General features: G+C 44.2%; 1 protein-coding gene across 5 annotated transcripts in view; it reads right to left on the bottom strand.

Moving 5' to 3' along the window:
- IKBKB (inhibitor of nuclear factor kappa B kinase subunit beta) overlaps positions 1 to 26,709 on the bottom strand; it is a 34,192-nt gene extending 7,483 nt beyond the window's left edge. Inside the window, exons 1-14 of one of the 5 annotated variants that reach the window (XM_077931068.1) lie at positions 26,289 to 26,488; positions 24,749 to 24,843; positions 23,825 to 23,942; positions 21,300 to 21,369; positions 19,991 to 20,079; positions 19,270 to 19,359; positions 17,100 to 17,224; positions 15,290 to 15,397; positions 14,171 to 14,300; positions 6,002 to 6,196; positions 5,357 to 5,471; positions 2,545 to 2,668; positions 1,534 to 1,685; positions 572 to 633 (exon numbers count right to left, since the gene is read on the bottom strand). In XM_077931068.1, coding sequence (XP_077787194.1) covers positions 572 to 633; positions 1,534 to 1,685; positions 2,545 to 2,668; positions 5,357 to 5,471; positions 6,002 to 6,196; positions 14,171 to 14,300; positions 15,290 to 15,397; positions 17,100 to 17,224; positions 19,270 to 19,359; positions 19,991 to 20,079; positions 21,300 to 21,369; positions 23,825 to 23,942; positions 24,749 to 24,843; positions 26,289 to 26,390 — 1,575 coding nt within the window. In that variant the 5' untranslated portion in view covers positions 26,391 to 26,488. Of the gene's footprint in view, positions 1 to 571; positions 634 to 1,533; positions 1,686 to 2,544; positions 2,669 to 5,356; positions 5,472 to 6,001; positions 6,197 to 14,170; positions 14,301 to 15,289; positions 15,398 to 17,099; positions 17,225 to 19,269; positions 19,360 to 19,990; positions 20,080 to 21,299; positions 21,370 to 23,824; positions 23,943 to 24,748; positions 24,844 to 26,288 lie in introns of all 5 variants that reach the window. The other 4 variants (XM_028741537.2, XM_077931067.1, XM_077931069.1 and 1 more) reach the window with 4 other exon arrangements.
- Between the last annotated feature and the right edge of the window lie 818 nt (positions 26,710 to 27,527).

The following is a 27,527-nucleotide window of genomic DNA, read 5'->3' as shown; positions in this document are numbered from 1 at the left end:
TTAAACGAGATGGGCGCGCAACCCCAGAGTCGGACACGACTGGCCCGTACGGGCAGGGGTACCTTTACCTTTACCTTTTACCACTGAGCTCCAGCCCCTCCCCAAGCTATTTTCATATTAAAGCTGCTTGCCTCAAAAGGTTTTCATTTCAGCAGTATAATTTAGGACAGGTAGGGGAGAGTCATTTTGCTGCTGCCATGGTTAAGCAACTGAGAGTCAGAAATGCGTTCTGGTTTACTACAAATCACTCATAGAGATCTAGCCTCTGCCCACCTCTGCTCTCAAGTACTTGTTATTGTTTATTGTTACTGGGTCCTCTTAGCCTTTCTCCTCCTGTGACCACACTGTTAATCTCCAGCTAATTTTCTACCCCTTGCCCACAAGCTCTGAAAGAAACAAGGAACATCTTGGGTTTATTTCTCGTCCATTAATCTGCTGCTTCCCAAAGTCCAACAATTCAGACAGGATTGCCAAGAAATTGATCCCAGCCTGGTAACTCTAAGAATCCTGTAAGAGAGCAAGGCAAAACACTCATCTAAGCAAAACAAAAGATGAAAAAGTCCAAGCCTACCCGCCCACAGAGCTCCACCGTCTGCTCCATTTCCTTCCATGCAAGCAGCAGTTTCTCAGAAGCTGTAAAAAGAAAAGAGCTCTGGTTTTCAAGAGACCCTTCCTAAATCAGCAAAAGTATCCCTTTGAGCCTTCTCAAGGAGTCACCATAAACATTAGATGCTGTGGCTGGTGAAAACCAAGTCTGATGGGGGAATATGGGAATTTAGGGCAGGGCCGATGCAAGGCATGGTTTACTGAAAAGAGGCACTACATTGCAGAACAACTCATTTTTACAGGAACCCTTTTCTAAACTGAGCTAGGACTGAAGGGGTCTGTTGCTGTTCACACTGAGGAGGAGGTGATTAGAGAGCTCTGACATGCAATATAATAAAGGTGGGAAGTCCAAGATCAAAGGCCGTCCTAGAAGTCAACAGGAAGCCTTTGAGGCACCACAGACAAAAGAAAAGCTTGAGAAAACAGGGAGCTGTCCAAGAGTATTCAGATTCTCATCAGACATTGAAGATGGGGTGGGAGCACATGGGGCACAACTTCTGTCACGGCAGGGAATGCGGGGGTGGGGAGCAGGCCAGGAACCGCTTTCCTCAACCAACGCCAAGCTATGCAATAATACAGATAAGAAGATAAACATAATTTCTTAAGCGTATAAAGCAAATAAGCACTATTAAAATTCTGTTGTTTGTTTAAGTTCTCTCTCCCTCCAAGAATTCCCTGCACAAAAATATCCTGGCAGATGAAAAAGGAGAAGTTTAGCCTAACCTGCTGTCACCCAGCCCATGCTTTCTGGCCTGGGGAAGGACTGAGACTTGCAATCATTTCTTAGCAGTCTCTGGTGGTCCAGTCAAGGAAGAAGCGCAAAATGTGATACTGTAGGGAGTGTGACCTGGCATCAAGGAAACAACAGCCAGGGAAGAGGTCTGTCCTAGCAACTGCTTTCCTATCATTAAAAACAGCCAAACTCACTGATTCCAAATTCAGTTTGCTCATTGTACTTCTCCAAGTCAATCTGGATACTGGCTTTGAAGAAGTCCAGCTTTGCCTTCAGCTGCTGCGATAGGGAGGCCATTGTGTTCTTCATCTTGGAAAGGGTACTGTTGTGGCGCAGAAGATTCCTCCTACAAAGCCAGGCAGAAAGAGAGAGAAAGAGTTGCCCCCTTGGAGGCCCAGCTGACCAGACCTTGTCTGCTCCCCTTTGCTTGGGCTCCACAGCCATCAGCCCCACCCAGCGTCAGCACATTGACGTGGCGCACCTTTTAACCAGTAGTTCTTGCTCAGCCTCAAAGACAGTATTGTAAATTTATACGACTGTCTGTCTATAAATATTCCTGGGGTGGCTTGCTAACACTGCAGCGTATAATAATATAAAACAACAAAAAGCAATAAAAAACCAGCCAAGAAAAAAAACAATAGAGACAGCATCAAACATTTACAGTCCGGGTTAAACTAAAAATGCAAAAAGCCTTGGTCAATAAAACCTTGGCACAGAAAAAGCCAAAGAGGAGCCAAGCAGGAGCCTATTTCATATAATTTGTATTTAGAGTGGCATGCAATCCACACAGCTGGGGTACACAAATGTGGTTACTGAGGGCAAAAAATTAGCCCCTTGGTAATTTCCGTGTTTCTCCTTTCCTTTTTAAAGCAAGGCTTCCAGCCCCAAGAACTACAAGCATAAGCAGAACAACATTAGGGAGCCCTCTTGAAGTTTCAGAAGGCAGGCCTTCCAGCCACAGCCCCAGACTCTCTGCACCCTCTCACCCTGGGCTAGCATAAGAAAAATCAATTGGCAAAATAAATATAATGCACATTTGCAGAAATGTTTAAGGCTTTGGAACTGAAGCGTCTCTGGGCACAGAACAGGGAACATTTCCTTTGTGGTGCAGACTTCACTTAGGCTGCTCATAGAACAGGCCAGCGAGGTCTGAGCCCAGTGGACAGAACTGGCAGCCCCAAAGGTAGCAGGATCCCATCACGCACATGGCCGCCCGCTGCCCGTGCTGGAGCTGGTGGAAGTCCTCATTCAGTCTTCGGATGGAATGCCAGACCTGGCCCCACACTTTGCGCAGCTGGAGGAAGGAGAGGTTCTTCTTTGGATCTTGAACTGCAGAAGAAAGAAGAGAAGGATCGACAGGGAAGAGGGACACAAGTGGGGAAAGCCAAACCCACAGTTAGGATTTTGTATGCTTTACATGCCAAGTGCTGGTTTCTACAAAATTAGAATATGTCTGGACTTTTTCAGGCTATCCCAGGACTTGACTGGTCTCTTAATTAGCTGGATGCTACAAAAAGCTCTCTCAGGAGTCAAGTCCTGCAACCAGCAAGCCAAAACTACTCCCTGACTTGTCTCTTTCAGCCCCTGCCTGCACGGTGAAACCGAATAATTAATCTAGTCAATCATAGGTGTGGGTTCTACCGCTGCCACAGACATCAGTGGCAAAAATACCCACCTGTTGGCTCATCTCCCAGGAGATGCAGACACAACCAATGAGAGAGAGAGCATCCATTGTCTGTGTCTTACACGGTCCACCTGCCTGTCATCACACAACTTACAAGTGTCCATTAGGTTTTGAGATAACGTATTTTTCGCTCCATAAGACGCACTTTTCCCCTCCTAAAAAGTAAGGGGAAATGTGTGTGCGTCTTATGGAGCGAATGCAGGGGGGAGGCAGGCAAGAAAAGCCCCCAAGAGCTGCACACAAGCTCCATGCGGCTCTTGCGGGCTTTTCCCCAGGAGGGAGAAGGGACTGACTGGCCGCGCAAAAGCTGCACGCTCTTTAAAGGATGCGCAGCTTCTGCTGGCTTTTCTATGAGGTGGGGGAATTCCCCCACCTCAGAGAAAAGCCCGCAGGAGCCACGCACCCTTTAAAGAGCGCACCGCTCTTGGGGGCTTTTCCCCGAGGAGGGCAGCGTCAGTCCCTTCTCCCTCCTCATAGAAAAGCCCGCAGGAGCCGTGAGTTCCTTAAAGGGTGTGTGGCTCCTGTGGGCTTTTGTGGGAGGTAGGGAATGCTCCCAGAGCTTATCAGGGCTGGCAGGGGAAGCCCGGGCTTTCCCCTCCAGCCCCGACCAGCTCTAGGAGAAGCGGACAGGCTGTGCTACCCCAGAAGCCAGAAGAGCTAGAGAGAGCGCTACTCAGCGCTCCCTCTAGCTGTTTAGCTTCTGCCTTCATCCCGCTGCCCTGCGGAGGAGGAGAAGTTTGGATTTGATATCCCGCTTTATCACTACCCGAAATAGTCTCAAAGCAGCTAACATTCTCCTTTCCCTTCCTCCCCCACAACAAACACTCTGTGAGGTGAGTGAGGCTGAGAGACTTCAAAGAAGTGTAACTGGCCCAGGGTCACCCAGCAGCTGCATGTGGAGGAGCAGAGACGCGAACCCCGTTCATCAGATTACGAGTCTACCGCTATTAACCACTACACCACACTGGCTCTCAAAGGAGGCTTTGCGCGGCTCTTGGGGGCTTTTGCGGGAGGTGGGGGAAGGGACAGAGTGCGGCTCTGTCCCTTCCCCCACCTCCCGCAAAAGCCCCCAAGAGCCGCGCTCCCTTTAAAGAGCCGCGCGGAGTGTGTGTGTGTGGCTCTTGGGGGCTTTTCCCCGAGGAGGGAGATGGGCTGCCCTTCTCCCTCCTCGGGGAAAAGCCCCCAAGAGCCACACACACACTCCACGTGTCTCGTGAAAGGGAGCGCTGAGCAGAGCCTGCTCAGCGCTCCCTTTAAATAATATTTGTTATCTTGAATTCCCCCCCTAAAAACTAGGTGCGCCTTATGGAGCGAAAAATACGGTAACTAACTTTGTCTACACAGGCAAGGAATTCCAAAAGCTCCTTATCTTGCCAGCATTTCCTGACTCTTTCAGTTCATTCCAACTTCTGCAGTAAAAACTTCAGGGGCTGAATTAATTTGTTATCTCAGTCTTACTGATCAATATAAACGATGTTTCAAAGAACCAAGCTGATCTTGGGGCTCACATCCCTCATGGGTCTGTGCGCTTTAGAATAATTCACTCCTTGGCTTGGGGAGTGAAAGACTCAGCTTCAAATTCCCGCTTAGCCAGGAAGATCACTGGTGGCTTTGGGCAAGCCAATCCTCCTTAGGCTAAACTTGCTCACCAGGTAGCCAAGAAAATATACAAAAATATATTTCCTATGATGAAAAGCGTGTAATACAGAAATTGTGGAATGACACACATCTAGAGGCTGCCACCGTGTCGCCTTGTGTTCAGTGTGGTATGTATTCTGTAATTCATGTATGTACAGAAACCTGAATTGCCATAGTATGGTGTCCCGAGTTCTTAAAAGAAATTCCTAGCCCATACGGTTGCAGAGATAAGCTTGAAAGTGTGTCGGCAAAACCAGGAAGAATCTCAGCAGCCAGAGGAGACCTCGGCTGCATGAGGACTTCTGGTGGCTGGAGGAGTTCTCACTGCCCCTCCTCAGTCATGCCAGGGAAGGAAATATAAAACTATATGCTGGAGGTTTTTTATGACATAAATGGTTATTTTATGATACTTCATTTTCAACTGTATTTTATCATTTTATGTTGTAACCAGAATAGAGAATGATATATTGGGCAGCTTTTTATAAATATAGCAAATAAAACAAGGTGCTTAATTTGTACATGTTACACGTTTCTTGAAGCAGAATTTGGATTATTATTTTTGTAAGCACAGAGCACACATATATTTCCAATCAGTCACAAAGGCAGCAAGTATTCCTCACTATCTATTCACCAGAAAACAATTAATCCTCTCCCCCCCCCCCCAAGTAGCACCAAAACACAGAAAAGGGTCTTACGAATACTGTTAATGCTTTCTGGATGAGGTCGGGGAGAGATCTGAGGCCTGTATGTAATTTTTCGGTTGTCGAACAGGAAGAAGAGGCCTGTGTCAGCAACTGTGGCATCATTTAGCTGCAAGGAAAAGGAAGCACGAATCCCTTATTGTGGGGCCTATAACTTGGATACATCTCCTACAATCATGCCCTATCCAAAGGACTAAGAGCGGCCAACAGAAATAGGATATTAATAGCTAGTTCTCCAAAGGAGTCACTCAAAGTCATTCGCCCAAGTGTTCTATCTGAAAGAAATAACATTATGTAGAGAAAAGATGCAGTGTTTTTAATACAATGAGAAAATTAGTACCTCATTCATTGCTACACAAGTCCTGTTCCTCATCCCTCAAGCCTCTTCTGTTTCCCTTGTTATCTTTCCTTGAGCGGTTTCCTTTGCTCACAAATTTACTCTCAACCAAACCATCTCCCACAAAAAGGGGAACCCATTCCCCTGCTTCTGCACTCCCCATCCCTTTAAAACAATGGCAATTCCTTCCAAGGCTTTGTAGTTAAGGGAAAGGACAAAATTGAAATTTCACTAGCTAGGAGTATTCCAAAAGCAACAGGAGCTAATTTGATACCCATGGGTGAAAATGTTATTGGACACACCTTGATGTCAGCCAGATACTGAGTGGCTGGTTTCTCAGAAAATAATGCCAACCCTCCTTCCTGAAGCAGCTCCTGGTCCTGCTCTGGGATGCCAGTATCTGCCTGGATCTTGGCTTTCACACTCTGCAAGGTCTCGTCCTCTGCCAGAGGATACACGTGCACAGTACCCGTTACCATGTCTAGGATCTGCACCAGCTGCAAAAGAAAAAAAACCCAAAACTGAGAGAATCTGGAACCAGTACAGGACACACCCCAACTTCCTCCAGTTTGAGAATTTGTCCAGAAATAGACTTCCGGTGGAGCGCGATCTTGCTGTAAGTGAGGGATTTTTCGGAGAGAGGAATCCCAGCTATTTCAGATGGAAAAGGGGGTGCTACAGGGCGCAGTAGCCCCCCACTAAGCCTCTGGAGGGTGTCCGGGGCGTCAGGTTCTCGGCAGTGCCCTAAAAACTGCCCGTCCGGCCGTCAGGTAACCCCCAAAAGGGTAAGAGTACGGCAGAACGGGTCAGCGGGCTATCGGGAAGCCATTGCTGCATCCGAATAGCGAAGCCCCGAGCTTGCAAAGAACAGCACTCCGCTCTCAAAATCAAGAAATTTGGACCTAATTTAAACTATAAACTACAAGACGTGGATCTAAGGAAGGCTCCGGATCAATAAGGATTTCTTTTTGAGTTCAGCTGTCATCTGGAATCAGCTTTGACGCAGCGATTTATGCAGAGCTGGAAAACGAGAGTAAGTTGCCGCTAGCGGCTATTGTTTCCGTTTCCCCCGTAACTCTTAGAAACAAAATAAGAAGATAAAAGTAACTTGGTGGGAGTTTAAAGAAGTGAAAGAAGTATCGGACTAAAAGGGAGAACAGAAAGTAACTATGGTGGTGAATAGAGATCTTTGATGGAACGGAGGACATATAAAGTGCGAAGTCCTCTGTTTCTCCACTTTCGCTTTTAAAGACAAGCAGCTCCCGACTCCATTCTTAACAATAGAGAAGTGCAGCCTGAAAAGGCTACAGTGGCAACGTGCAGGATTTAATATACCCCTTTTTTTTCACTCTCCTCATTAACTGGATTTATAACTTTGGCGTACTAAAGTAATAGCTGGAACTTGTTTATTTGGGCTTACTAATTTATACCTCTCAGATTTGGGTATCGACCCCCTAGTGGACAGAATAAGTCACCACAACTTGTTTTTCTGTGCTCCTTCCTGGCCAGTGGAAATTTTTTTGAAGTGACCTTGGCTCCTCTCCTACTCTGTATTGTCTTTTTTGTGGAACTCTCCTCTCTGGATATTTTTGGCTATTAACTGCAGACGTTTATTATTATTATTTCATCAATTTTTGGGGGGGCTATCAAAGAAATTTAGATATTAAATTTAATGTTTAATTGGCTCTCCTCATTGACATTGTGGAAGGATTATTTCATCTCAACTGGATTATAACATAATTTGAATTTGGAGTCAAGCTCCCCATTCTTTTTTTTTATTAAACTCTGATTTGTTTGGACTTAAACTTTATTCGGATTATAATTTTATATGGATTGGATTACAATTGATGCAATTATAATATTCCATTTGGATTACAATTTGGATTACAATTGATGCAAGTATAAATACAAAAGGAAGAACCCAATTAAGGATTAGCCCAATTGGGGGCAAGAAGATTGTTTTCAACTGTGGACGTGATTGCGATTAGCCCTCTATTTCCCCCAAATTAAAGGGGGATCAAGTATCTCTGTTTAATTTCTAGTTTTGGGCTTATAAGACATTCTTATTTGCAAAAAGATTTTGGTGTTACATCTTTGCTATTCTTCCGAATTTAAAATTTGAAAATTGGTTATATTGTTGTGATTTGAACAGGTGGGGAACGTATTAAAGGATATTTTGTGAAAATGGCACATCAACAAAAGAAAGGGATGGAAGGGGGAACACCAATAGATAGGAGAGCATCTAAGCAAGAATCAGATTTTAGAGCAGAAATATTGAAAATGTTTGCAGAAATTAAACAAAGTGAAAAGAATTTGGAAACAAAACTAGAACAAGTGGATAACAAAATGGAACAAGTGGATAATAAAATTGGGAAAATGGATAAAAAAATTGATGAGACAGTTAATGAACTGAAAGGGCAAATAAAAGGTGTCCAAAAGAACACAATCTTTAGAAGAGGGGTTGAAAAAGACAAAATTGGAGATGAGGGAAGTGAAGCGAGAGGAAGAAAGGATGAAGGTGGAGATGATAGAAATAAATAAATCTCAGGAGGAAATTAAAGATGCAATTGCTATGAATGAACTGAGACAGAGGGAAGTCAACCTGAGGCTGAGATCTGTGCCGGAAATACAGAATGAAAATATTAAAGAGAGATTGATAGCAGAAATTGCGCAGTGGCTGGAGCTTTCAGTAGAAGAAGTGGCAAAAACAGTACAAAATGCATTCAGGATGAGAGTAAGAACAACAAAGGCAAGGAAATTTCCAGGTGACTGTTTAATCACGTTTAAAGATTGAGAGATGAGAAATTTGATATTACAGAAGAACAGAGAAAAAAGACTATATATAGATGGAAATTACATAATCATTTTTAAAGACATTCCGATAAGGCTGTTGAAACGAAGAGACCCATATAAGCCACTGGTGCAGATTCTCAAGAAAAACAAGATCGATTTCAGATGGGAATTTCCAGGAGTTTCCTTTTTCTACAAAACTAAGAAACGCAGGCTGACAAGTCTAGAAGAAATAGGGAAATTTACGAGAAGATATAAGGAATTGCAAGTGGAAGAAGAAGAAGTTAAAGGTGCAGGAGGAGGAGGAGGATCCAAGGATGAGTCAGAATCAGCGGAAGAGGAAGAAGAGCAAGGAAAGAGGTCTGAAGAAGAAGAAGAAGAAGAAGAAGAAGAAGAAGAAGAAGAAGGAGAAAAGGAAGACAGGTTATAAGTAAACCAAAGTAAATTTATTTAATTGGACTTTAATATGGCTCTAAAACTATGGAATTGGAACATTAATGGATGAACGATAAAAAGAAACAAAATAAAATTGAACAATTCTTAAAAAAGAAAAATGTGGACATTATATGCCTACAGGAAACACATGTGGCAAGGAGACATAGAAAAATTTTGATCAATAAAAGACTAGGGAATGAATTTATATCTTCGGACAAAGATAAAAAAAGAGGGGTTGTTTTATATATCAAAAACAAAATTGAATCTCAACAAATTTTCAAAGACGAAGATGGAAGAATTATAGCAGTTCAGATCAAATGGCAAGGTGAAAATCTAATAATTGTCGGGATCTATGCACCTAATGGAAATAAGACTGATTTTTATAAAGCTTTGGAAGAAAAACTATTTGAATACATGGATCAGAAAATCATAATAATGGGAGATATGAACGGAGTGGTTTCATTGGAGATGGATAGATTAAGAGAAGGAACAAATAAGGAAGGGAAACTACCGAGGACTTTTTTCACAATGACTAAGAATTGTAATTTGATTGATATCTGGAGACTTAGACACCCATTGGAGAAACAGTTTACCTATTATTCAGAACCGAATCAGTCAATGTCAAGAATCGACCAAATATGGGTGTCGAATGAATTGACTCCAAGAATCCAACAAATTGAAATTCAGCCCAAAGTAATTTCAGATCATAATCCCATAAAATTGGAATTAAAAGGTTTTGAAGAAAGAACCTTTAGATGGAGAATTAATGACTATTTGCTGGATGATCAGAAGATTATAGAAAAAGCACAAAAGAAATTAACTGAATATTTTATGGATAACACCAACAAAGGTACAAAGATGAACATTGTTTGGGACGCAAGCAAAGCAGTTATGAGAGGATTCTTTATTCAACAGAATTCATTGAAGAACAAACATAGGGAAAAATGGAAAAAAGAAATTTTAAAGCAGATTATGGGCAATGAGCAGAAATTAATCAAAAAACCAAACAACTCAAAGATCAAACAAGAAATTAAGACTTTACAAACCCAATTTGCAATGATAATAAATAAAGAAGTAGAATGGAATATTAAAAGGTTGCAACAGAAAAACTTTGAGTTTGCTAACAAATCAGGTAAACTGCTTGCGTGGCAAATTAAAAAGAGAAAAGAACAGAATACAATTAACAAAATTATTGTGAATGGGGAAGAGACAGTCAATCCGAAAGAAATTAGAAAAGGATTTTTGGACTTTTATAGGCAACTATATAAAAATAAAGAAAGGAATAATATGAAGAAAATAGAAAGATTATTAAAAGATAAAAAGGTGCAGAAGATCCTGACAGAACAAAAAGACCAGCTGAACACCCCAATAGAAGTTGAAGAGATTAAAGAGGTTATAAAAGAACTGAAGAGGGGAAAGGCCCCGGGACCAGATGGATTTACATCAGGATACTATAAAGAAATGAGGAATGTCTTGATGATTCCATTGAAAGAAGTTATGAATAATATTTTAAAAGTAAGAGAGATCCCAGAAACGTGGAAGGAAGCATTTATTACTTTGATCCCAAAACAAGACTCGGATTTAACACAAGTTAAAAATTACAGGCCTATCTCACTGTTGAATACGGATTACAAAATATTTGCAGGGATTCTAGCGAAGAGAATGAAAAAGATATTGATAAGAAATATCCATAAAGACCAAGCAGGGTTCCTGCCAGGCAGACAAATGAAAGATAATGTAAGAAATATAATTAATATTTTGGAATATCTGACTGCCAGGAATGAGAAACAAGCAATATTAATGTTTGTGGATCCTGAAAAGGCCTTTGATAATATAGTATAGGAATTTATGTTGAAAAATTTAGAGTATATGGAAGTGGGAAAAGAGTTTTTCAATGGAATCAAGGCAATATATACAGAGCAGAGAGCTAAATTGATAGTTAATAATGTTGTTACGGAAGATATAAAAATATCTAAAGGAACAAAACAGGGTTGTCCGCTCTCGCCACTGTTATTTATAACGGTCCTAGAGGTCTTTTTAAATGCGATCAGACAAAATAGATTAATTAAAGGAGTGACAGTAGGTCAGAACAAATATAAAGTTAAAGCCTTTGCCGATGATCTGGTTATAACGATGGAAGAACCAATGGAAAATGTTAAAGAAGTATTAGAGGAGATTGAACAATTTGGAAATGTGGCCGGGTTTAGACCGAATAAGAAAAAAACTAAAATAATGGTTAAAAATATGGAGCATAACACGATTGAAACAATGCAACAACAGAGATAGAGGTGGTGAAGAAAGTAAAATACTTGGGAATTTGGTTAACTCCTAAAAATATCGACCTGTTCCAGAACAATTATGTACAGGTGTGGAAAGGAATAAGGAATGACCTGGAGGTGTGGGGTAGAATGAAACTGTCCTTTTGGGGCAGATTTTCTACAATAAAGATGAGTGTGCTTCCAAAGATGCTATTTTTATTTCAGACTATTCCCATTATCAAGGGGGTAGGGATTTTTAAGGACTGGCAAAGAGTGATTTCAAGGTATATCTGGCAGGGCAAGAAGCCAAGAATAAAATATAAATTATTAACAGATGTGAAAGAAAGAGGAGGCTTCGCCCTGCCAGATATGAAATTATATTATGAAGCAGCATGTCTTTGCTGGTTAAAGGAATGGATTAAATTAGAAAATATGGAACTATTAGACCTTGAAGGTTTTGATAACAGATTTGGTTGGCACGCTTACCTATGGTGTGATAAGAAGAAAGTTCATAAAGGATTTGGGAACCATATTTTCAGGAACTCGTTAATAGAAGTATGGGACAGGTATAAAAGTCTTTTGGAACCAAGGGTTCCACATTGGCTGTCTCCGTTGGAGGTTATGTACGTAAAGAAAATCAATATGAGAGGTAAATGGGTTACGTACGGAGAATTGGTAACTAAAGAAGGAGGAAAATGGAAATTAAAACCATATGAACAAGTTAAAGATCACGTATATGATTGGTTGCATTATTTCCAGGTAAATGAAATGTTTAAAAAAGATATTTCCTGCTTGGCAGGGGGTTGGACTCGATGGCCCTTGTGGTCTCTTCCAACTCTATGATTCTATGATTCTATATAAAGGAAAATGGTTATGCAGAAAAAGACTCTAAGTTCCAAACAGATATAATAAATAATGAATATAAAATTTTGTCAAAAATGTATAAGATATTGTTGGAATGGTGTACGAAAGATGAAGAAGTTGAATCAGTAATGATACAATGGCCCAAAGATTTTGGATATAATATTCAATTTGAAGATTGGGAAAAATTATGGAAGGAAAATTTAAAATTTACTGCATGCATGGGGTTGAAGGAAAATGTTATGAAAATGTTTTATAGATGGTACATTACACCGGTAAAACTTGCAAAAATGTATAAAACATGTAATAAGTGTTGGAAATGTAAAGAAAAAGAGGGAACGTTTTACCATATGTGGTGGGAATGTAAGAAAGTGAAGAGTTTCTGGGAAGCGATATATAATGAATTGAAAAAAGATGTTAAAATATACTTTTGTTAAGAAACCTGAGGTCTTTCTTTTAGAGATCACAGGAAAAGAAATAAGAAGAAAAGACTGTAAATTATTTCAGTATGCAGTTACGGCAGCAAGAACTTTATTGGCCCAGAAATGGAAACAAGAGGAAATACCGACGATTCAAGAATGGAGAATGAAATTGACGGACTATGCGGAACTGGACAAATTGCCTGGGAAAATAAGATATGTTCGAAACCAAACGTTCATCGAAGATTGGGGAAAGTTTGTAGATTATCTGAAAAATGTATGTGATGTGCAAACAACGCTAGTGGGGTTTCAAGAAGGACTGTAATAGTTTAAGATGTATGTTAAAAAGAAATAGAAAAGGGAGGGAAGTTAAATGGCAATACAATGAAGGGAATGCGTACTGAAGAGTAAATACGGATGATTACCAGAGAAACTGAAGGAAGTCCAAAAAGAGTAATTTGTTAAAATTTGGATAAAATTGTACAATTGTGCTGGAAAATTAATAAAAATTTATATGAAAAAGAGAATTTGTCCAGAAATAAAGGCCACCAATAGCAAAACCACCCTCTCTGCCAGAGTAAGAGAAAGGATAATCGGCAGGGGTAAATTCTGCTTCAGAGCAATTCAGATTCTGGGACTCCATGCAGAGGGAATGTTTTTGGCCCAAACAAGCCATTCTGAGGCGGTGCAACCAGATGGAGCACAGCACCATATATTAATCTAGGTGACTAGTTTCTCTCCCTTTCTCTGCATCAGCCAGAAAACTAAATGCATCTTTGGACACTAAGTGGCTTATAGGGAAATTTCAAACCTACTTCAGCAAAGCTGTGAAACTGCCACTAAAATGTTTTCACACTTATCTATATTTAAATATTTGTCATGCCTCTTTCCAAAGAAAATCTCTGATAAACGTATTGCACAGTAAAAACAAAAACAAACCTAATATTTGATACATTACTCTGTAATATAATATACTGAATACAGTAATGCAACTCTCTCAACAAATAAATTTTAAAAGTTAATAAAAACTTGTCAGTTTAGCTAATTGGTGGCACTGAGTAAATAAAAATATCATTACCTTTCAGAAAAACAGAAAATGTGTACACATATAATTTATTTGAGCAATTATATAGTACGCTATATACTGTATCAAGCTCACACCAAGTGACGTAGATAATAATAGAGCTTCAGGCGGAATTTGAAACACTGAATGGATACAGACAAAAATAAGGCATGAGGGAAACTGATTCACCAAAATTTTGTGAAGGAAAGGCAAGAGTAAAACGAAAAGCTTTTAGGGCCTCCCTGAATGCCAACACTGAAGGAGCCAAATGAATATTCAGTGGAATAAAGTTCTGGAAAGCCATGACCTTGTCTTGGGTGCTCACCAACCAGCCAAATCGATTTCACCAGAAGACACACAAGAAGGACCTCAAGCATAGATTTTGATTATGGGGCTTTATAGAAGTGGGAATTCTTTCGGTAATTCAGCTCTAAACCATTTATGGCCTTAAATGTTAAGTGCAACTGGCACGAAAGTGGTGCCATGTGTCCAGAACTCCTGGTGCCCATTTTGCAGCAAGAGACGTTTCTGTACCAGAACTGCTCCAATAAGCCACTTTAGATTATTCACTATTTTTTGCAATGTCACATCTAAAGGAAATAAAGCGAAATCTACAGACACCCCCCCCCCATTAATAACACTTACTTTTAAATTCAAGATATCATCCAAAGCCTTGAAACAACCATTGGGGCCATATGTGGGGTCGGTGCCCCTCTGCCGCGCATGCCATTGGAGCATCAGCTGCAGCCATTTCTCCAGCCGCTCAGCCAAAACACTGAAGGAAGGCAGGAAAAAGAAAGCACTGGAATGAAGAAAATGCTGAGGTGGGGTGCAGGGGGATGAGTCAAACATCTTTTCTGCAGAGAAGAGTCCTAAAAGTTATGTTTAAGAGACATAACATATTCTGCAGACTTGCTATTCTCTCTCCAGGGCTTCCATTCACGGGACCCTTAACAACAGGATGGATCCCATGTGATTCCCGCCTCCCCAATTCCCTCAAATTAACTAGTAAGCTTTTTGGGGCAGGGATCCTTTCCCCCTACAAATGTTATTCAAAAAAATGAAAGTATGCATTGATGGTGGTATGTTTTAATTATAATTGTTGTTGGTTGCTGCATAAATTGCTAGATGTGGGGTTCGGAGCAAGGAAAACCCAAGTTAAAACCTCTGCTTAGCTACAAGACTCAATGGATGGCCTTGGACAAAGCATTCACTCACCTAACTTGCCCCACAGGGAACAGAACCTCACTCTGAGCCACTTAGAGGGAGGGCAAGACTGAACTACAATAAATAAGCCAACTCTTCTTCCTATCGTATCTCCTCTCAGTCTCCTCTTTTTCAGGCTGAACATACCCAGCTCCTTCAACCGTTTTTCATAAGGCTTGGTTTCCAGACCCTTGATCATCTTGGTCACCCTCCTCTTCACATGCTCCAGCTTGTCAACATCCTTCTTAAACTGTGGTGCCCAGAACTGGACACAGTATTCCAGGCGTGGACAAGTGGGACTATTACTTCCCTTGATCTGGACACTATACTTCTGTATAGAATAGCATTCGTCTTTTTTGGCTCTAAATACATTCCTCAAGTCCTGGTTGACCAGTCATAAAATAAGCAGTGGAAGTTTCTTAACAACAACTCATTTGCATAAATTGCTGTCAGTTCATAACTGTGATTTGAGAGTTGCAGAACCAGAAACAAGGAAAGTCCCAGCCAGCCTGCAAAAAGGGCAACCGAGTTTTCCTTGAGGTGTCAGTCGTTCCTTACCAGTTCAGATTGTTGGGGTGTGGCAGCTTGCTAGAAAATTTCACTTCTCCCGACAAGTCTTCATAGACAACAATATCCAGCTCACTTTTCTGCCGGACTTTTGCATGCCTAAGAAGAAGCACACATTGGGCTGGTTCAGACTTTAGCTTACCCTTATATCTGCACCAAGGCCTTTTGCTACAGCAGAGGAAGAATTTAGGAGCTTTAGATTCCATTTTAAATTAATCACAGCTTGCAGTGTCATCCAAACCCACACAAATTGGTTAACTGAAACATGCCAACATCAAACCAGAGATTATGAGTATGGCTTACCTCAACCAGCCATACTAAACATTAACCAATTTGCCTGGAAGAAAAGGCAAGCTGTGGTGAAGCTAAAATGGAAGCAGAAGCTTTCAGACTGCCCCTTGTGGCCACTCCAGAGGAAATGGGAGGGAGTGCAAGAGCCCACAGCTCCCCAAGGCCCTTTCTGGTCACGCTAAGCCATACCTTGACCCCAGAAGTCCAAGCAGAGGTGTCTTCCAGATTGGATCACTACAGGGCACTCTATGCGGTGATGAGGAAGCTGCAGTTATTTCAGAATGCTGCGGCACAATTGTTGACAGGAATGAGGCCTTGTCAAAATAGTACAGCTCTGCTCAGAAGTCTGCACTGAGTGCCCATTTGCTACTGGGCCAAGTTCAATGTGTCACTCTTAGAATATAAAGCCCTTAACAGCTCGGCACCCGTTTACTCGTGGGATTGCCTGACCCTTCATGTGCCCACTCGACTGCTCTGATCTGCAGAACTAGCACTGCTGCAGCTACCAAATAATATCCGTTCCGCATTTTTGTGTCGCAGCACTTGAGAGTCTGCCGCTCCCTGCCTCCTGGCACCAGGCATGTGTCTTCACTGCACTTCTTCCAGAACCTGCTTCAAACATTTTTTTTCATCAAGCCATCCAGACACGTAAAAGCTACATGTGTTTTCATCTGTTTTTAGCTTACTGTTGATTTTCAGTAGTTCTGAATGTTTTCTAAATATCTATTTTCAGTGGTCTTTTATTGACAATTGCGATGTTTTATTTTTTGGAACCCCCTTCGAGGTTTTGTTACAATCAAACAGTCTGTGCGTTAATGAAATAAATACATCTAAACACACTCATTACCACACAGAGAATTGTCTCTGAGGACTGTGTCTAAGAACTGGAGGAAAAGTTCTCTCCGTCTGAAGCCGATGGTGCTGTGCAGAAGACCACCTGGCTTGGCACCTGCGACATAATGAACACCCTTCTCTCCAGCCTCTGGAGTAGATTTTCAGCTTAAAAAACTAAGACTGTTCGGATTTTGTTTTGTTTTTAATCAGACACCATATAATTGTACAATTATACATTTAAACCATGGATGGGGAACCCGTGGTCCTCCAGGTGCTGTTGAACTATAACTCCCATCAGCCCCTGCCTCCAACGGCACCTGGAGGGCCACAGTTTAAATCAGAAGTCGCAAATGTAATAGTGAATAAAACCAGTATGGCAAGAAGAAAGAAGACATCCACCAGACACAGGCAGGATAGCCAAACAGGTGAGGAAATCTTGGTTGCTGCCAGGACATGTTATTTGAAGCTGGAGCCAGGCTCACCTCTCAGATGCAAAATGTGCCTCTTTTTATACACAGCTATAGAAATTATTAAGTTATTTCTTACAGATCACCCTGATCAGCATTAACTCCTCCTCTCACCTCCCTGCCAAGAAAAATACTAACCGTTGTATTCTCAGTTTTCAAGTGAAAAGGACATTTCCTAAGAACCTCACAATGGAGCCAGAGTTACTCACCATTGCACTGGCTGCCAGGAGGGCAGAAAAGGTCGGAAGCCTGTGATACACTCAAAGGCCAATGTGCCAAAGCTCCAGTAATCCACAGTCACTGTGTATTTCTGCTGCTCCAGAAGTTCCGGGGCCTGAAACATTGAGAACCAGGAAAAGGCTAGCAGTGCAATCCTTTACCTGTCTACTCAGAAGCAAACCCCTTTGAGTCCAATGAGACTCACTCCTAGGTGGAATGCAATCCTACACCCCACAAGCTCCCAGCTTCCTAAAAAGGCTCCCTCGAACCGAGGCAGAACTTGAGATATGATCCCTTCCCTCTACTTCCTTAAGACAGATTTTATTTAAAATAGCATTTTAAATACCGTATTTTTCGCTCTATAACACGCATCTGACCATAACACGCATGTAGTTTTTAGAGGAGGAAAACAAGGAAAAAATATTCTAAACGAAACAGTGGATGTATGATTTTTATGGTTCATGCTGTGGCCACAGACATGTGATCTGACGGTGAGTTTGGGGTAGCCCAATGCAAAAATCCTGAGGATCCATGTGGATCCATGCTTTGTAACCACGTTTTTGTGCCATTGCGGCCCCATGAAACAGTGGGTGCGTGTGTGTTTTTTGGTGCAGGCTGTAGCCATGGAAATGCTATGTGATCTGATGGTGAATTTGGGGTGACCCAGTGCAAAAATCCTGAGGATCCATGTGGATCCGTGCTTTGTAACCACGTTTTAAGTGGGGAGGGAAGGAAAAGAACTCAAGGGACAAGGAGCACGCGTGGGGGGTGTGGAGAAGGAGCTTTTCGGCGAGCTGAGCGGGGAGGAGGGAGGGAAAGAGCACTGTTGCTTTAAAGGTATACTTGAGGTATTTGCCCTGTGCCTGGGTTTTTTTTCCATTTAACAGTTTGCAGCTCCTTGTTTTGAGGCAGAATAGATTTGAGCAAGTGAGGAGGACTTGGATTGCAGGGGATTCGCCATTAGCTGTGTAAAAGCGCTCCTCCTTGCAGCCTGAATGATAAGCAGCCACCAGCAGCAATAGAATGGAGCACAAAAAAGAGATAGGGGCACTAGGACCCAGACAATGCTCAAATCTATCCTGCCTGAAAACAAGCTGCTCCGTCCCAGCAGATCAGCTGAGACGCGGGGATTTGCGAAGTTTCCCCCTCTCCCTCATCCCTCCCCAGCCTTTTTTTTTTAACTTCCTGGTTTTCACTGCGCTGGCTCAGAGCTCGAAATTGGTTTTATTTTGCTGCTGGTTGCTTAAATTTTATATTTCCTGCCCTCCCTCTGCAGCCTCATTGCTCTGTTTAGAGAGCGCGCGGACTTTTGCTAGCGTCTGTCCCTCCTCCCGTGTAAGCGGCTGCTGCCGGCTTTGCTGCCATGGCTCTCCTTCCCTCCCTCCTCCCCGGCTCCAGGTTGCTTTAAAGCAAGCAAAGTGAGAGCCTCGTAGAGCGTGTAAGCGGCTCCCGCTTTGCTTGACTGACGGCAGCCATGGCTCCGATCCGTGCATTCGCTCCGTAACACGCACAGGCATTTTCCCTTACTTTCTAGGAGCAAAAAAGTGCGTGTTTTGGAGCGAAAATTACGGTAAATTTTAAAACAGCAATGGCCAGGTTGAGGACTAAGGACAGGAAGGGCTCCATGACACAATGTAAATCTGTTGTGGAATTCACTAACACAAGATGCGGCGATAGATACTAGCTTGGACAGATTTATTTTGTAAAAAACACAAAAAATCCTATTCTTATTATTATTAATTACATTTATATATCACCCTTCATCCAAGGATCACAGGGCGGTTTACAGTATAAAAATGGGTTCATATCGGTTCAAGGTCTGTCACTGGCTACTGGCCATGAGAGCGAAATGGAACTGCCATGTATAGAGAGGCAATATACCTCCAAGGATCAGATCCTGGGGACAAACAGTACTGAAAGGCCATCACCTCCCTTGTCCCACTTAGAAGTGTCCAGATGGACCCTTGGTCGGACCCAGGAAAGCAACATTTTTGCAACTCATTTGAAATGCTTCTTCGGGATACTGGCTTTGGCTTCCTGGTTCCTAACAGCTCAGCTTCCCATCCATTTGTTGCCGCCTTTAATGTGCTGCTTCCACTCCGCCTGCCTAATTGTGCCCTCCTGGGTGCAAGCACGCTATTTGCACTTGCAAATCCTTACCAGATACTGCAATGTCCCAACGAAGGAAGTGCAAAGGCTGCCTTGATCCAGCTCTTTGGCATACCCCAAATCAATGATCTTGTGTATTAGCTGGGAGAAAGCAGAGAGGGCAGTTGTGGTAAACAGAACTAGAACCTGAGAGCTTTGGCAAAAAACAACACCCAAATGGCTGATAAATATATAGCGCAAGCACAGAGTTGGGTCAGCTCTGGACCCAGCACAATATCCCATTCATCCTATCTCTGTGCTTGGAAGAATCGAGGACTGCGAAAGTATTGTTAAGTAGTGTGATCAAGTCTGCCAGCCCTTCAGAGCTGAACGGGACTAAGCCCTACAGCCGACAACTTTCCCAAACGGAAAAGCAGGACCAACCTGCCACAGCCCACCATATACCAGACCCCATGATTCACACCAGAGTGCCACAACCAGAGAGCAGCTGCGCTGCAAAGGGATGTCTGCACATCAACAAATTCAAAGTGGTTTGAGCAAGACCACCAGAACATGCTGCAGGAAAGCAACTCACATCACTACAAACCTCCAGCCAGTTTAGTCTTTTCTTTTGTAAGTAAATATGCTAGATCAGTATCTTAGCCGAATTATACCCAACCCCTATTCACTGAGTCTTCTCAAACAGCGCCTGTGGCAGGAGGGATACAACTCTGCCCAGCACCCTGCCTTAGTGGTGACAGGTGGGGAAGCTTAACAGAAGAGCATCACCCACCCTCTCTTTTCCTTGTTGAAGGACAATGTTTTCTGGTTTCAGGTCTCTATGGATGATCCTGTTCTCGTGAAGGTATCTGAGAGCAGAGGCTGAGGTGGAAGGGGGGTGGAGAAAGAGGGAAAGAGAGAGGAATGTATTGTCATGACCAAAATCTATCCGTATGAATCAATTAGTGCATTCTGTTGTTAACTCAGAAAAGCAGCAGCAGCACTGTAAAGGCTCAGAGCCAGTGCCGGATTTACGTATAAGCTAAACAAGCTATAGCTTAGGGCCCCACTCTCTTGGAGGCCCCCAAAAAATTAAAGGAAAAAAACCCTGGATGTGCATTTCCAAAATATAAGGTAAAAAAACAAATAAAATAAAACCTACATACAGCAACAGTGCCAAATGGCTTTTGATACCTATTAGGTCCATAAATTACCATATAGCATATATTCAACACAAAAAACAGACAATTTGTTTTTGACAAAGGACAGCTGGACATATAAAGGGCCCCATGACCTTCAGTAGCTTAGGGCCTCATCAACCCTAAATCTGGCCCTGCTCAGAGCACCAGAAGTGCAGCGTCTGTCATTAGAAGTAGAGCAGCAGAGTTCGCGTGTAGCAGCCAGAACACACAAGCACAAGGTGCAAGTAGCCATCCAGCTGGGGCCATCCAGACCAGCTGCTAGAGCACATTTCTCCTGAGAATCTCTTTTGCCCTGCCCTGATTTCTAACTCCTACTCTAGCCAAGGGATAGAAGAAAAAGCCCTTGCATGTATGAGAACATACTTTTTTGTGATGAGATAGTACCCGAGACATAAAATATGATAGGCATCTGCAACCACACCACCCAGGGGGCACCAAATCCTCATTGAAATGAGGAGTTCTTGCACACACCTGTTCATTTCAGAGTGCTTGTTCCCTGACAGGTGTTTGCATCTCACTAAAGGGACCCCTGACCATTAGGTCCAGTCGTGACCAACTGGCCGAGGGAGCCGGCATACAGCTTCCGGGTCATGTGGCCAGCATGACTAAGCCGCTTCTGGCAAACCAGAGCAGCACACGGAAACGCTGTTTACCTTCCCGCCCGAGCAGTGCCTATTCTCTACTTGCACTTTGACGTGCTTTCAAACTGCTAGGTTGGCAGGAGCAGGGACCGAGCAATGGGAGCTCACCCCAGCATGGGGATTCAAACCGCCGACCTTCTGATCGTCAAGTCCTAGGCTCTGTGGTTTAGCCCACAGCGCCACCCACGTCCTTAATTCCACTCAAAACCCACCATCTGAGGCTCCTTACCTCCCCACAGGGCCACCTCTGGTCACTTACCAATGTCTGACAGCAAGATAAGGATAGCTCTCTCCCGCAGGCCACAGCAGTTCTCAAGCTGATTCAGGTGCTGAAAGGTGTGACAAGAGGACACGAGAAAGGTTTCTGTTGAGCTTCCATATGTGTTAACCATTATGTGGTTAAACGGTTTCAAAAAAAACCCCAACTTAGACTGAGTTTTAGCACACACGAAAAACTTAAAACAAATCCTTATTTCTTGATGAATAGCCTTTGGACTACAATGTAACTTAAATAGAAACTCTTTTTAGAGAAAATTTTCCTCCGAAAGCATTTTATTTAAAAAAATCTGATTTAAATCAAGAAAATCTGATTTAAATAAAAAAATCCATTCTTAAAAATTTTCTTTAAAAATGTATTGATTTTTATCCACCCTGATGGGGATTGTACCTGAGGCCTTGGGATTATCAATAAATCAATCTTTATTACGGTCCAGAGACCCAACAAATCATTACAAATCAATACACAATTCATACAGCCTACCTCCAGGTTAAACAACCATTTTGTTTAGAATATAGGGCTCATTTGTTCTTGCAACCACCGATAAAAACTTTGCCACTGCCAACGTTCTAGCATAGAACCCAATTTGCCACTGCTAACGTTCCAGTAGGAACCTGACATAGTGAGCCTCTGATTTTCCCGGGAAAGGTACCAGCAAGGGTAATATCAGTTCAGCCCTGGCTTGCTCATATTTTGCACAATGTAACAAAATATGTTTTATGGAATCGATGTCTTGAGCACATGAGCAAAGTCTGTCCTGGTAGGGAACTCCTCTCAACCTGCCATCCAACACTGCAGAAGGAAAGACGTTTAGTCTGGCTTTGGTGAAAAGCCTTCGGTAGTTTGGTACTGTCAGATTTTTAATGTAAGATGTTAACTTAAAGACATACCCATATTGTACTCCTACTGCCAGCGGACTACAGACTGCGTGTGATCGAGATCGCAAGTCACTGTGTGCATTATCCCATCATCTTTGCTTTAAAATCTTTTGGGCGCCTTCATAACCCAGGTTGGGGGGGGGGGGGGGAGAGAGACAGACCAATAGAGGTGGCTTTTTTAGCCATGGTGTTCTGCCATTTGCTGACAAATTCCTCATTGGTCAGGTGCTGGTACAAACCCTTCCCCAGATTAAACACTGAAATCCTGAGCCAATGTTTTAGGGCAGCCCACCACGCTTTAGTTGAAATTGGGCATTCACCAGCTTCTAACAGAAGTACGCAGTTGGGGACGCAGTTGGGTACCTGCAGCAGAGATCGTAGAAATTTTGCCTGAAAGCCATCTAGCTTCTTCACTTTGTGAAGAAGAATCTATGTATGGCTAGCTTTGTAATCTCCGCCTTTTGAAGGGAGGTTTGCCAATGGTGCTTCCAAGATCCTGTATGATGGAATGTGAGCCCTAGATAACTGAAGTATTTTATCTGTTCAAGGTTATGGCCATCCAACACCCATTTAGACCGGGAAAATCTTCTTTCGAAGACTAAAATTTTAGATTTTTCATAATGGATAAACCATTTCCAGAACAGTAATCAGATAATTTCCTCAGCAGATAATTCAAACCCAGTCTGGAACTTGAGATGATGGCTGCGTCATCAGCATATAACAACAAGGGGGTGGGATTATCAGCACCACGCTCTAGCCAACTGAGCTATCCTGAAGGCACAATATCTCCACATCAGGGAAAAGAACACACTTTTCAAAGTAGCTTTCCACAGAGAAATTGATATAGTGGAACTTTCACTCATGCTATCCTTCACCTGCATTCTTAAGTAATGTAAGTAGAATAATATAAATTTAGACATTTAGGATTTTAATGCAACAAATAACATATTTGCCTCTTTCCCCATAAGAACATAAGAGCAGTCCTTCTGGCATCCTGTTTTCCCCAGTTTCTCTACCCTCCGGCAGAAACCAACCTTCTCTGGGAGCAAGACGGCAACTGCAGCAGGAAGGTATTCAAGCAGAATCCACAAAAAGGGTCCTGCTGGATCAGGCAGACGGCCCATTTGGGCCAGCCTTCTGTTCTCCTGCGGCCGCCAACCAAATGCCCCTAGAAGCCTGCAAGCCGGACCTGAGCGCAGCAGCAGCAGCAGCTCCCCCCCCCCCCCTTGTGATTCCCAGGAATGTTCAGGGCCTCCTGCTTCCTCCCTACAGTGGAGGAAGTCTTGACCACCTGCCTCTCCACTATCTAGGCCTCAATGGGCATTCAAGCACAAAACAGCACCAACACTCTATCCCTGCTCTCAAGGGCTTTGGAACTAGCCTGTCACTTGCTGCCTGCAGATACTTGTACTTTGTATGTAAGCTTAATAATAAATATCTCTTAAATGATAACTTCAGAAGAAACCACTAATGGGTGGCACATTATTTGAGAAGAATGAAGCTCCTCCCTCTGTGCCACAAACTCAGGCTAAGCCCTCACTATGACTGGGAATACAGAGCAGCCGATTGATTAAACCCAGTCCATTTTCTCAGTCTCTCCCCCCCCCCCCCTTTCCGCCCCTCACTCACCCTCCTGAGATCTCCTCCCTGGCAGTACTCCATAGCCAGCAATGGCAAGTCATTCAGGGCAAGGTTTTGCATCCCTTCTGGGACATCCCGGGCAGCCACCACATTGGGGTGGTTTAGCCTGAGGAGAAGAAAACACAGTAAGATCTCAGGTGGATCTCTCACTTTACCTTTAAGCAGTGGCTTTCTAACTTTCTGAGAAACCCTTTCTACATTGGCCTGTCTTGCTATGCAATTCCTGAATGTCCACCATGAAGCGAGTGTAGAAACAGATCCTGGAGCATATTCTTCAGAACAGGTCATCCTGCTGGGCCCCACAATCCCCCCCCCCCCTGTGAACTGACAGTGTGCTCTAAAACATTCTCCTGGAGCTTCATGTTGCAGGAGGTGGGTTTTTTTTAGCTTTTTAAAATCAATGTCCTTACCATTCTCATCAAGAAGACAAAAACATGAAAGAAGATTCTGCATATTAAACTCTTTGGAGGAAGCATCGTGTTGAGCAGAGTCCCACTGGGGCCTGCTGTCACTGTCAGTCAGCTGACTGGGACTGGCAGCAAACGTCACTTGCCACTTTAAGACTCCTGGCTGTCCTTTGCAGTGTGTCTCTACCTGTGCTTCCCTTAATGCCACATATGGCTTGGGCAGGTGGGCACAGTTTGGGGGAAATGGCCTTCTGGACCAGACTGGGACCTGTGCAGGGCCTGATTTGGCCTGTGGACCAGAAGCTCCCCATCCTCACCTGGAAAACCAAAGCCTGGCTTAATGCTGCCACACCTTCTTACTCTTCTGGTCTCAAGATGGGGCAAACTAAAAGATAACTCTGTAAATAAACAGGATTAAAATCCTGGTGCTAAATGCATTTACTAGAAGGCAAAGTTCACTGCCCATGATATTTACACAAGCCACACATTTTCCAATACCACTCACCGTTTCATGATTTGTATTTCTAAGCACCATCTTTCTCTGTTGCGTGGGCTGAGCTCCTGACGACACTGTTTGATAGCAATTTCTTCCCCAGTCTCCTGTTAAAAAGGGGGGAGTTTATTCATGTGAACCAAGTGCTCTGACCTTCAAACTCTCAGAACCCTGACAGTGTTAGTACTGCTGCAGATGCTGCAAAATTCCTACGCCATTGTTATATGAATCTGAGAAGAAGAAGAAGAGTTTGGATTTGATATCCCGCCTTTCACTCCCTTTAAGGAGTCTCAAAGCAGCTAACATTCTCCTTTCCCTTCCTCCCCCACAACAAACACTCTGTGAGGTAAGTGAGGCTGAGAGACTTCAGAGAAGTGTGACTGGCCCAAGGTCACCCAGCAGCTGCAGGTGGAGGAGCGGAGATGCGAACCCGGTTCCCCAGATTACGAGTCTATCGCTCTCAACCACTACACCACACTGGCTCTCTGAGGAGAAAACCAAATGCAGACTCTATCAGGATTATTTTACAAATGGCCCTTTTGTTGTGTATGCACACACACAAGTTACTGAAGGCAATCTACTCAGTAATAAATCTGCCACCTGTTGGTCAATTTACTAACTTGCCCTGTTTCAGAAGCCAGTGCTGGAGCAGTTATTGCAGAGATAATGAACAGAACACGGACTCAGCAGTTAGGAAAGAGCCAACAGCACTGGACATTGTTTGGCATAGAGTTATTTGTGGAATGAGCACAGAGGTGTGTGAATCTGTAAATGAGGGTGGCATGCTCCCTGTACGTCCTTTGGTAACCCCACGCGTAGAAGTGACACCCATTATTACGTGTGGCGATTGGCTTTAGCTCCGTGGTGCAGCAGCTGCCTTGCATGCAGAACGTCCCAGGTTTGATCCCCGGCATCTCCAGACGGAGCTGGGAAAGAGGCTCTGGTCTCCAGCCCTGAAGAGCGGCTGCCACTCAAGCGTCCACAGACTTGGTGCAGGGCAGCTTCCTATGTTTTATGTACCATCTATCTGCAGCCGGGGGTTTTTTTATTTAAAAAATCCTATGTGGAAATACCTTGCAGGTAGAAATGTTGCCATGTGAAAGATCTCCTAAAACTCCAGGAGGCCACACACTCAGGATCCACACTGCTGTTTTAGGTGAAAGGGGATCCTGGGTGTCTTGGCGCAGCAGCGCCGCCCTAAAAGCGCAACTGGCGCCTTCAAGTGCCACCTGCCCATTTCCTCGGACCCAGGACATAATTGTGGATGACACATCGGGCCAAGCTGCCTCTTTTTAATATATGTCTGGAGTTTACCGAGGTGGGGGCAGGGGGGGGGGAGGCGAGGCGGCCGGCAGAGCAAAGCCTTCTCCTCTCCTCTCCTCGCCGCCGCCTTCCGAGGGGCTGCTTCTAAAGGCGGACCTGGAGGCGGCCGCCGGACTTCAGAAGCGGATCCCGGAGGCCTCCGAGGCGCCCCTTCTCCGTGTCGCAGGCCCGAGAGCCGCGCGCGGGGTACACGTGTGCGTGTGAACGCGTGGGCGCCCCTTCCCCTCACCTGGTTCTGCCAGCGGAGGACGTTGCCGAAGCCTCCGGTGCCGAGGCGCTCGCGCATCTCCCAGGGTCCGCAGCTGCCCTGGGGCTGCAGAGGCGGCGCCATGGCCCAGGCCTCCCTCCTTCCCGCCGGGCCTTCCTTCTCGGGCCCCGCCGCGGCTTCCGCCTTGGCAGAGAGGCGCCAGGAGGCGGGCCGGGACGGCGCTTAAAGGGCCCGCGCGGAGAGGGAAGGAGGGCTTCCTCGCGAGAGCAGAAACAAAGAAATCACGCAAAGGATCAAAGCAGAATGCCATTCAAATGCCTGCTGGGATTTAATCAAGAAAGGCATCGATCTTCCGGCGAAGTTCCGCCCCGACGGGAGGCCCTTCCCTAGAGCCGGGCGCCCCGCGCTGCCCTCTTCCCCGCCGGGCCAGGCGGCTCCCTCTGCTCCTCCTCCGCATGGAAATGCAGACTTCCTGGGCAGCCGGGGGCCCAGGGCCCCCAACTCCGCTCTCAGCAAGTTGGCCTGCATTTGCAGGCATGGAGAGGAGTGCAGCTCGGCTCCCCCTCAGCCTCCAGGAATCCCAGGAATTTATCTAATTAGCTGGCCACTTGCGAAAGGAAAGCAACAGCCTTTGGCTTAGGCTGGCATTTGCAGAACCTCCCAAGGGAGACAAGAACGCACCACAGAAAGAAGCAACAGGCCGCAATGGTAGCCTGGCAGGGGGGAGCAGGGGGGCACCTCCTCAATACCCAGCGTGTTTTGGATAGCTCCAATTCAGGAAGAATGTGGGGAGGGTGGTACATTTCTGCTGGTAGCAACAGGCTGTCTTTTGGGTCCATGGGATCCCGGTAGGAGACCACGTGCAATCAGGGTGGGGACAGTATGTGTGATGCTGAGAGCAATGAGTAGTTCTGGCAACAGCTGTTTGGGATCCGCATTCACTGAGTCGGTACAAAAGTTCCACCCACAGCTGCTTTCTCAGGAAATCGTTCAAGCGGCTCTCCCACTCCAGCTCATAAGACACAATAACTTCGGTAACATGTGATACTTGAACACCTACCTCCAGACTTTTGTGGGCAGGAGCATCACCTGCCTGTATGATACTCAAATATCTTTCAAATGAAATGGCAGTGTTTTCTTTGACTGTATTACAAAGCTAAAAGATGCAAAGGTTCAGGGGCGGAGGAGGGGGGGGCGGTGCACCCTGGGTGTCACCACTGAGGGGGGTGACAAAATGCTGGGTGGCACTCACTGAGGGGC

This window comes from Podarcis muralis, chromosome 7 (genome assembly GCF_964188315.1).
Source record: "Podarcis muralis chromosome 7, rPodMur119.hap1.1, whole genome shotgun sequence".
NCBI lineage: Eukaryota > Metazoa > Chordata > Lepidosauria > Squamata > Lacertidae > Podarcis > Podarcis muralis.
Note: the sequence above shows the minus strand (reverse complement) of the source record. Positions and strands in the feature narration are given on the sequence as shown.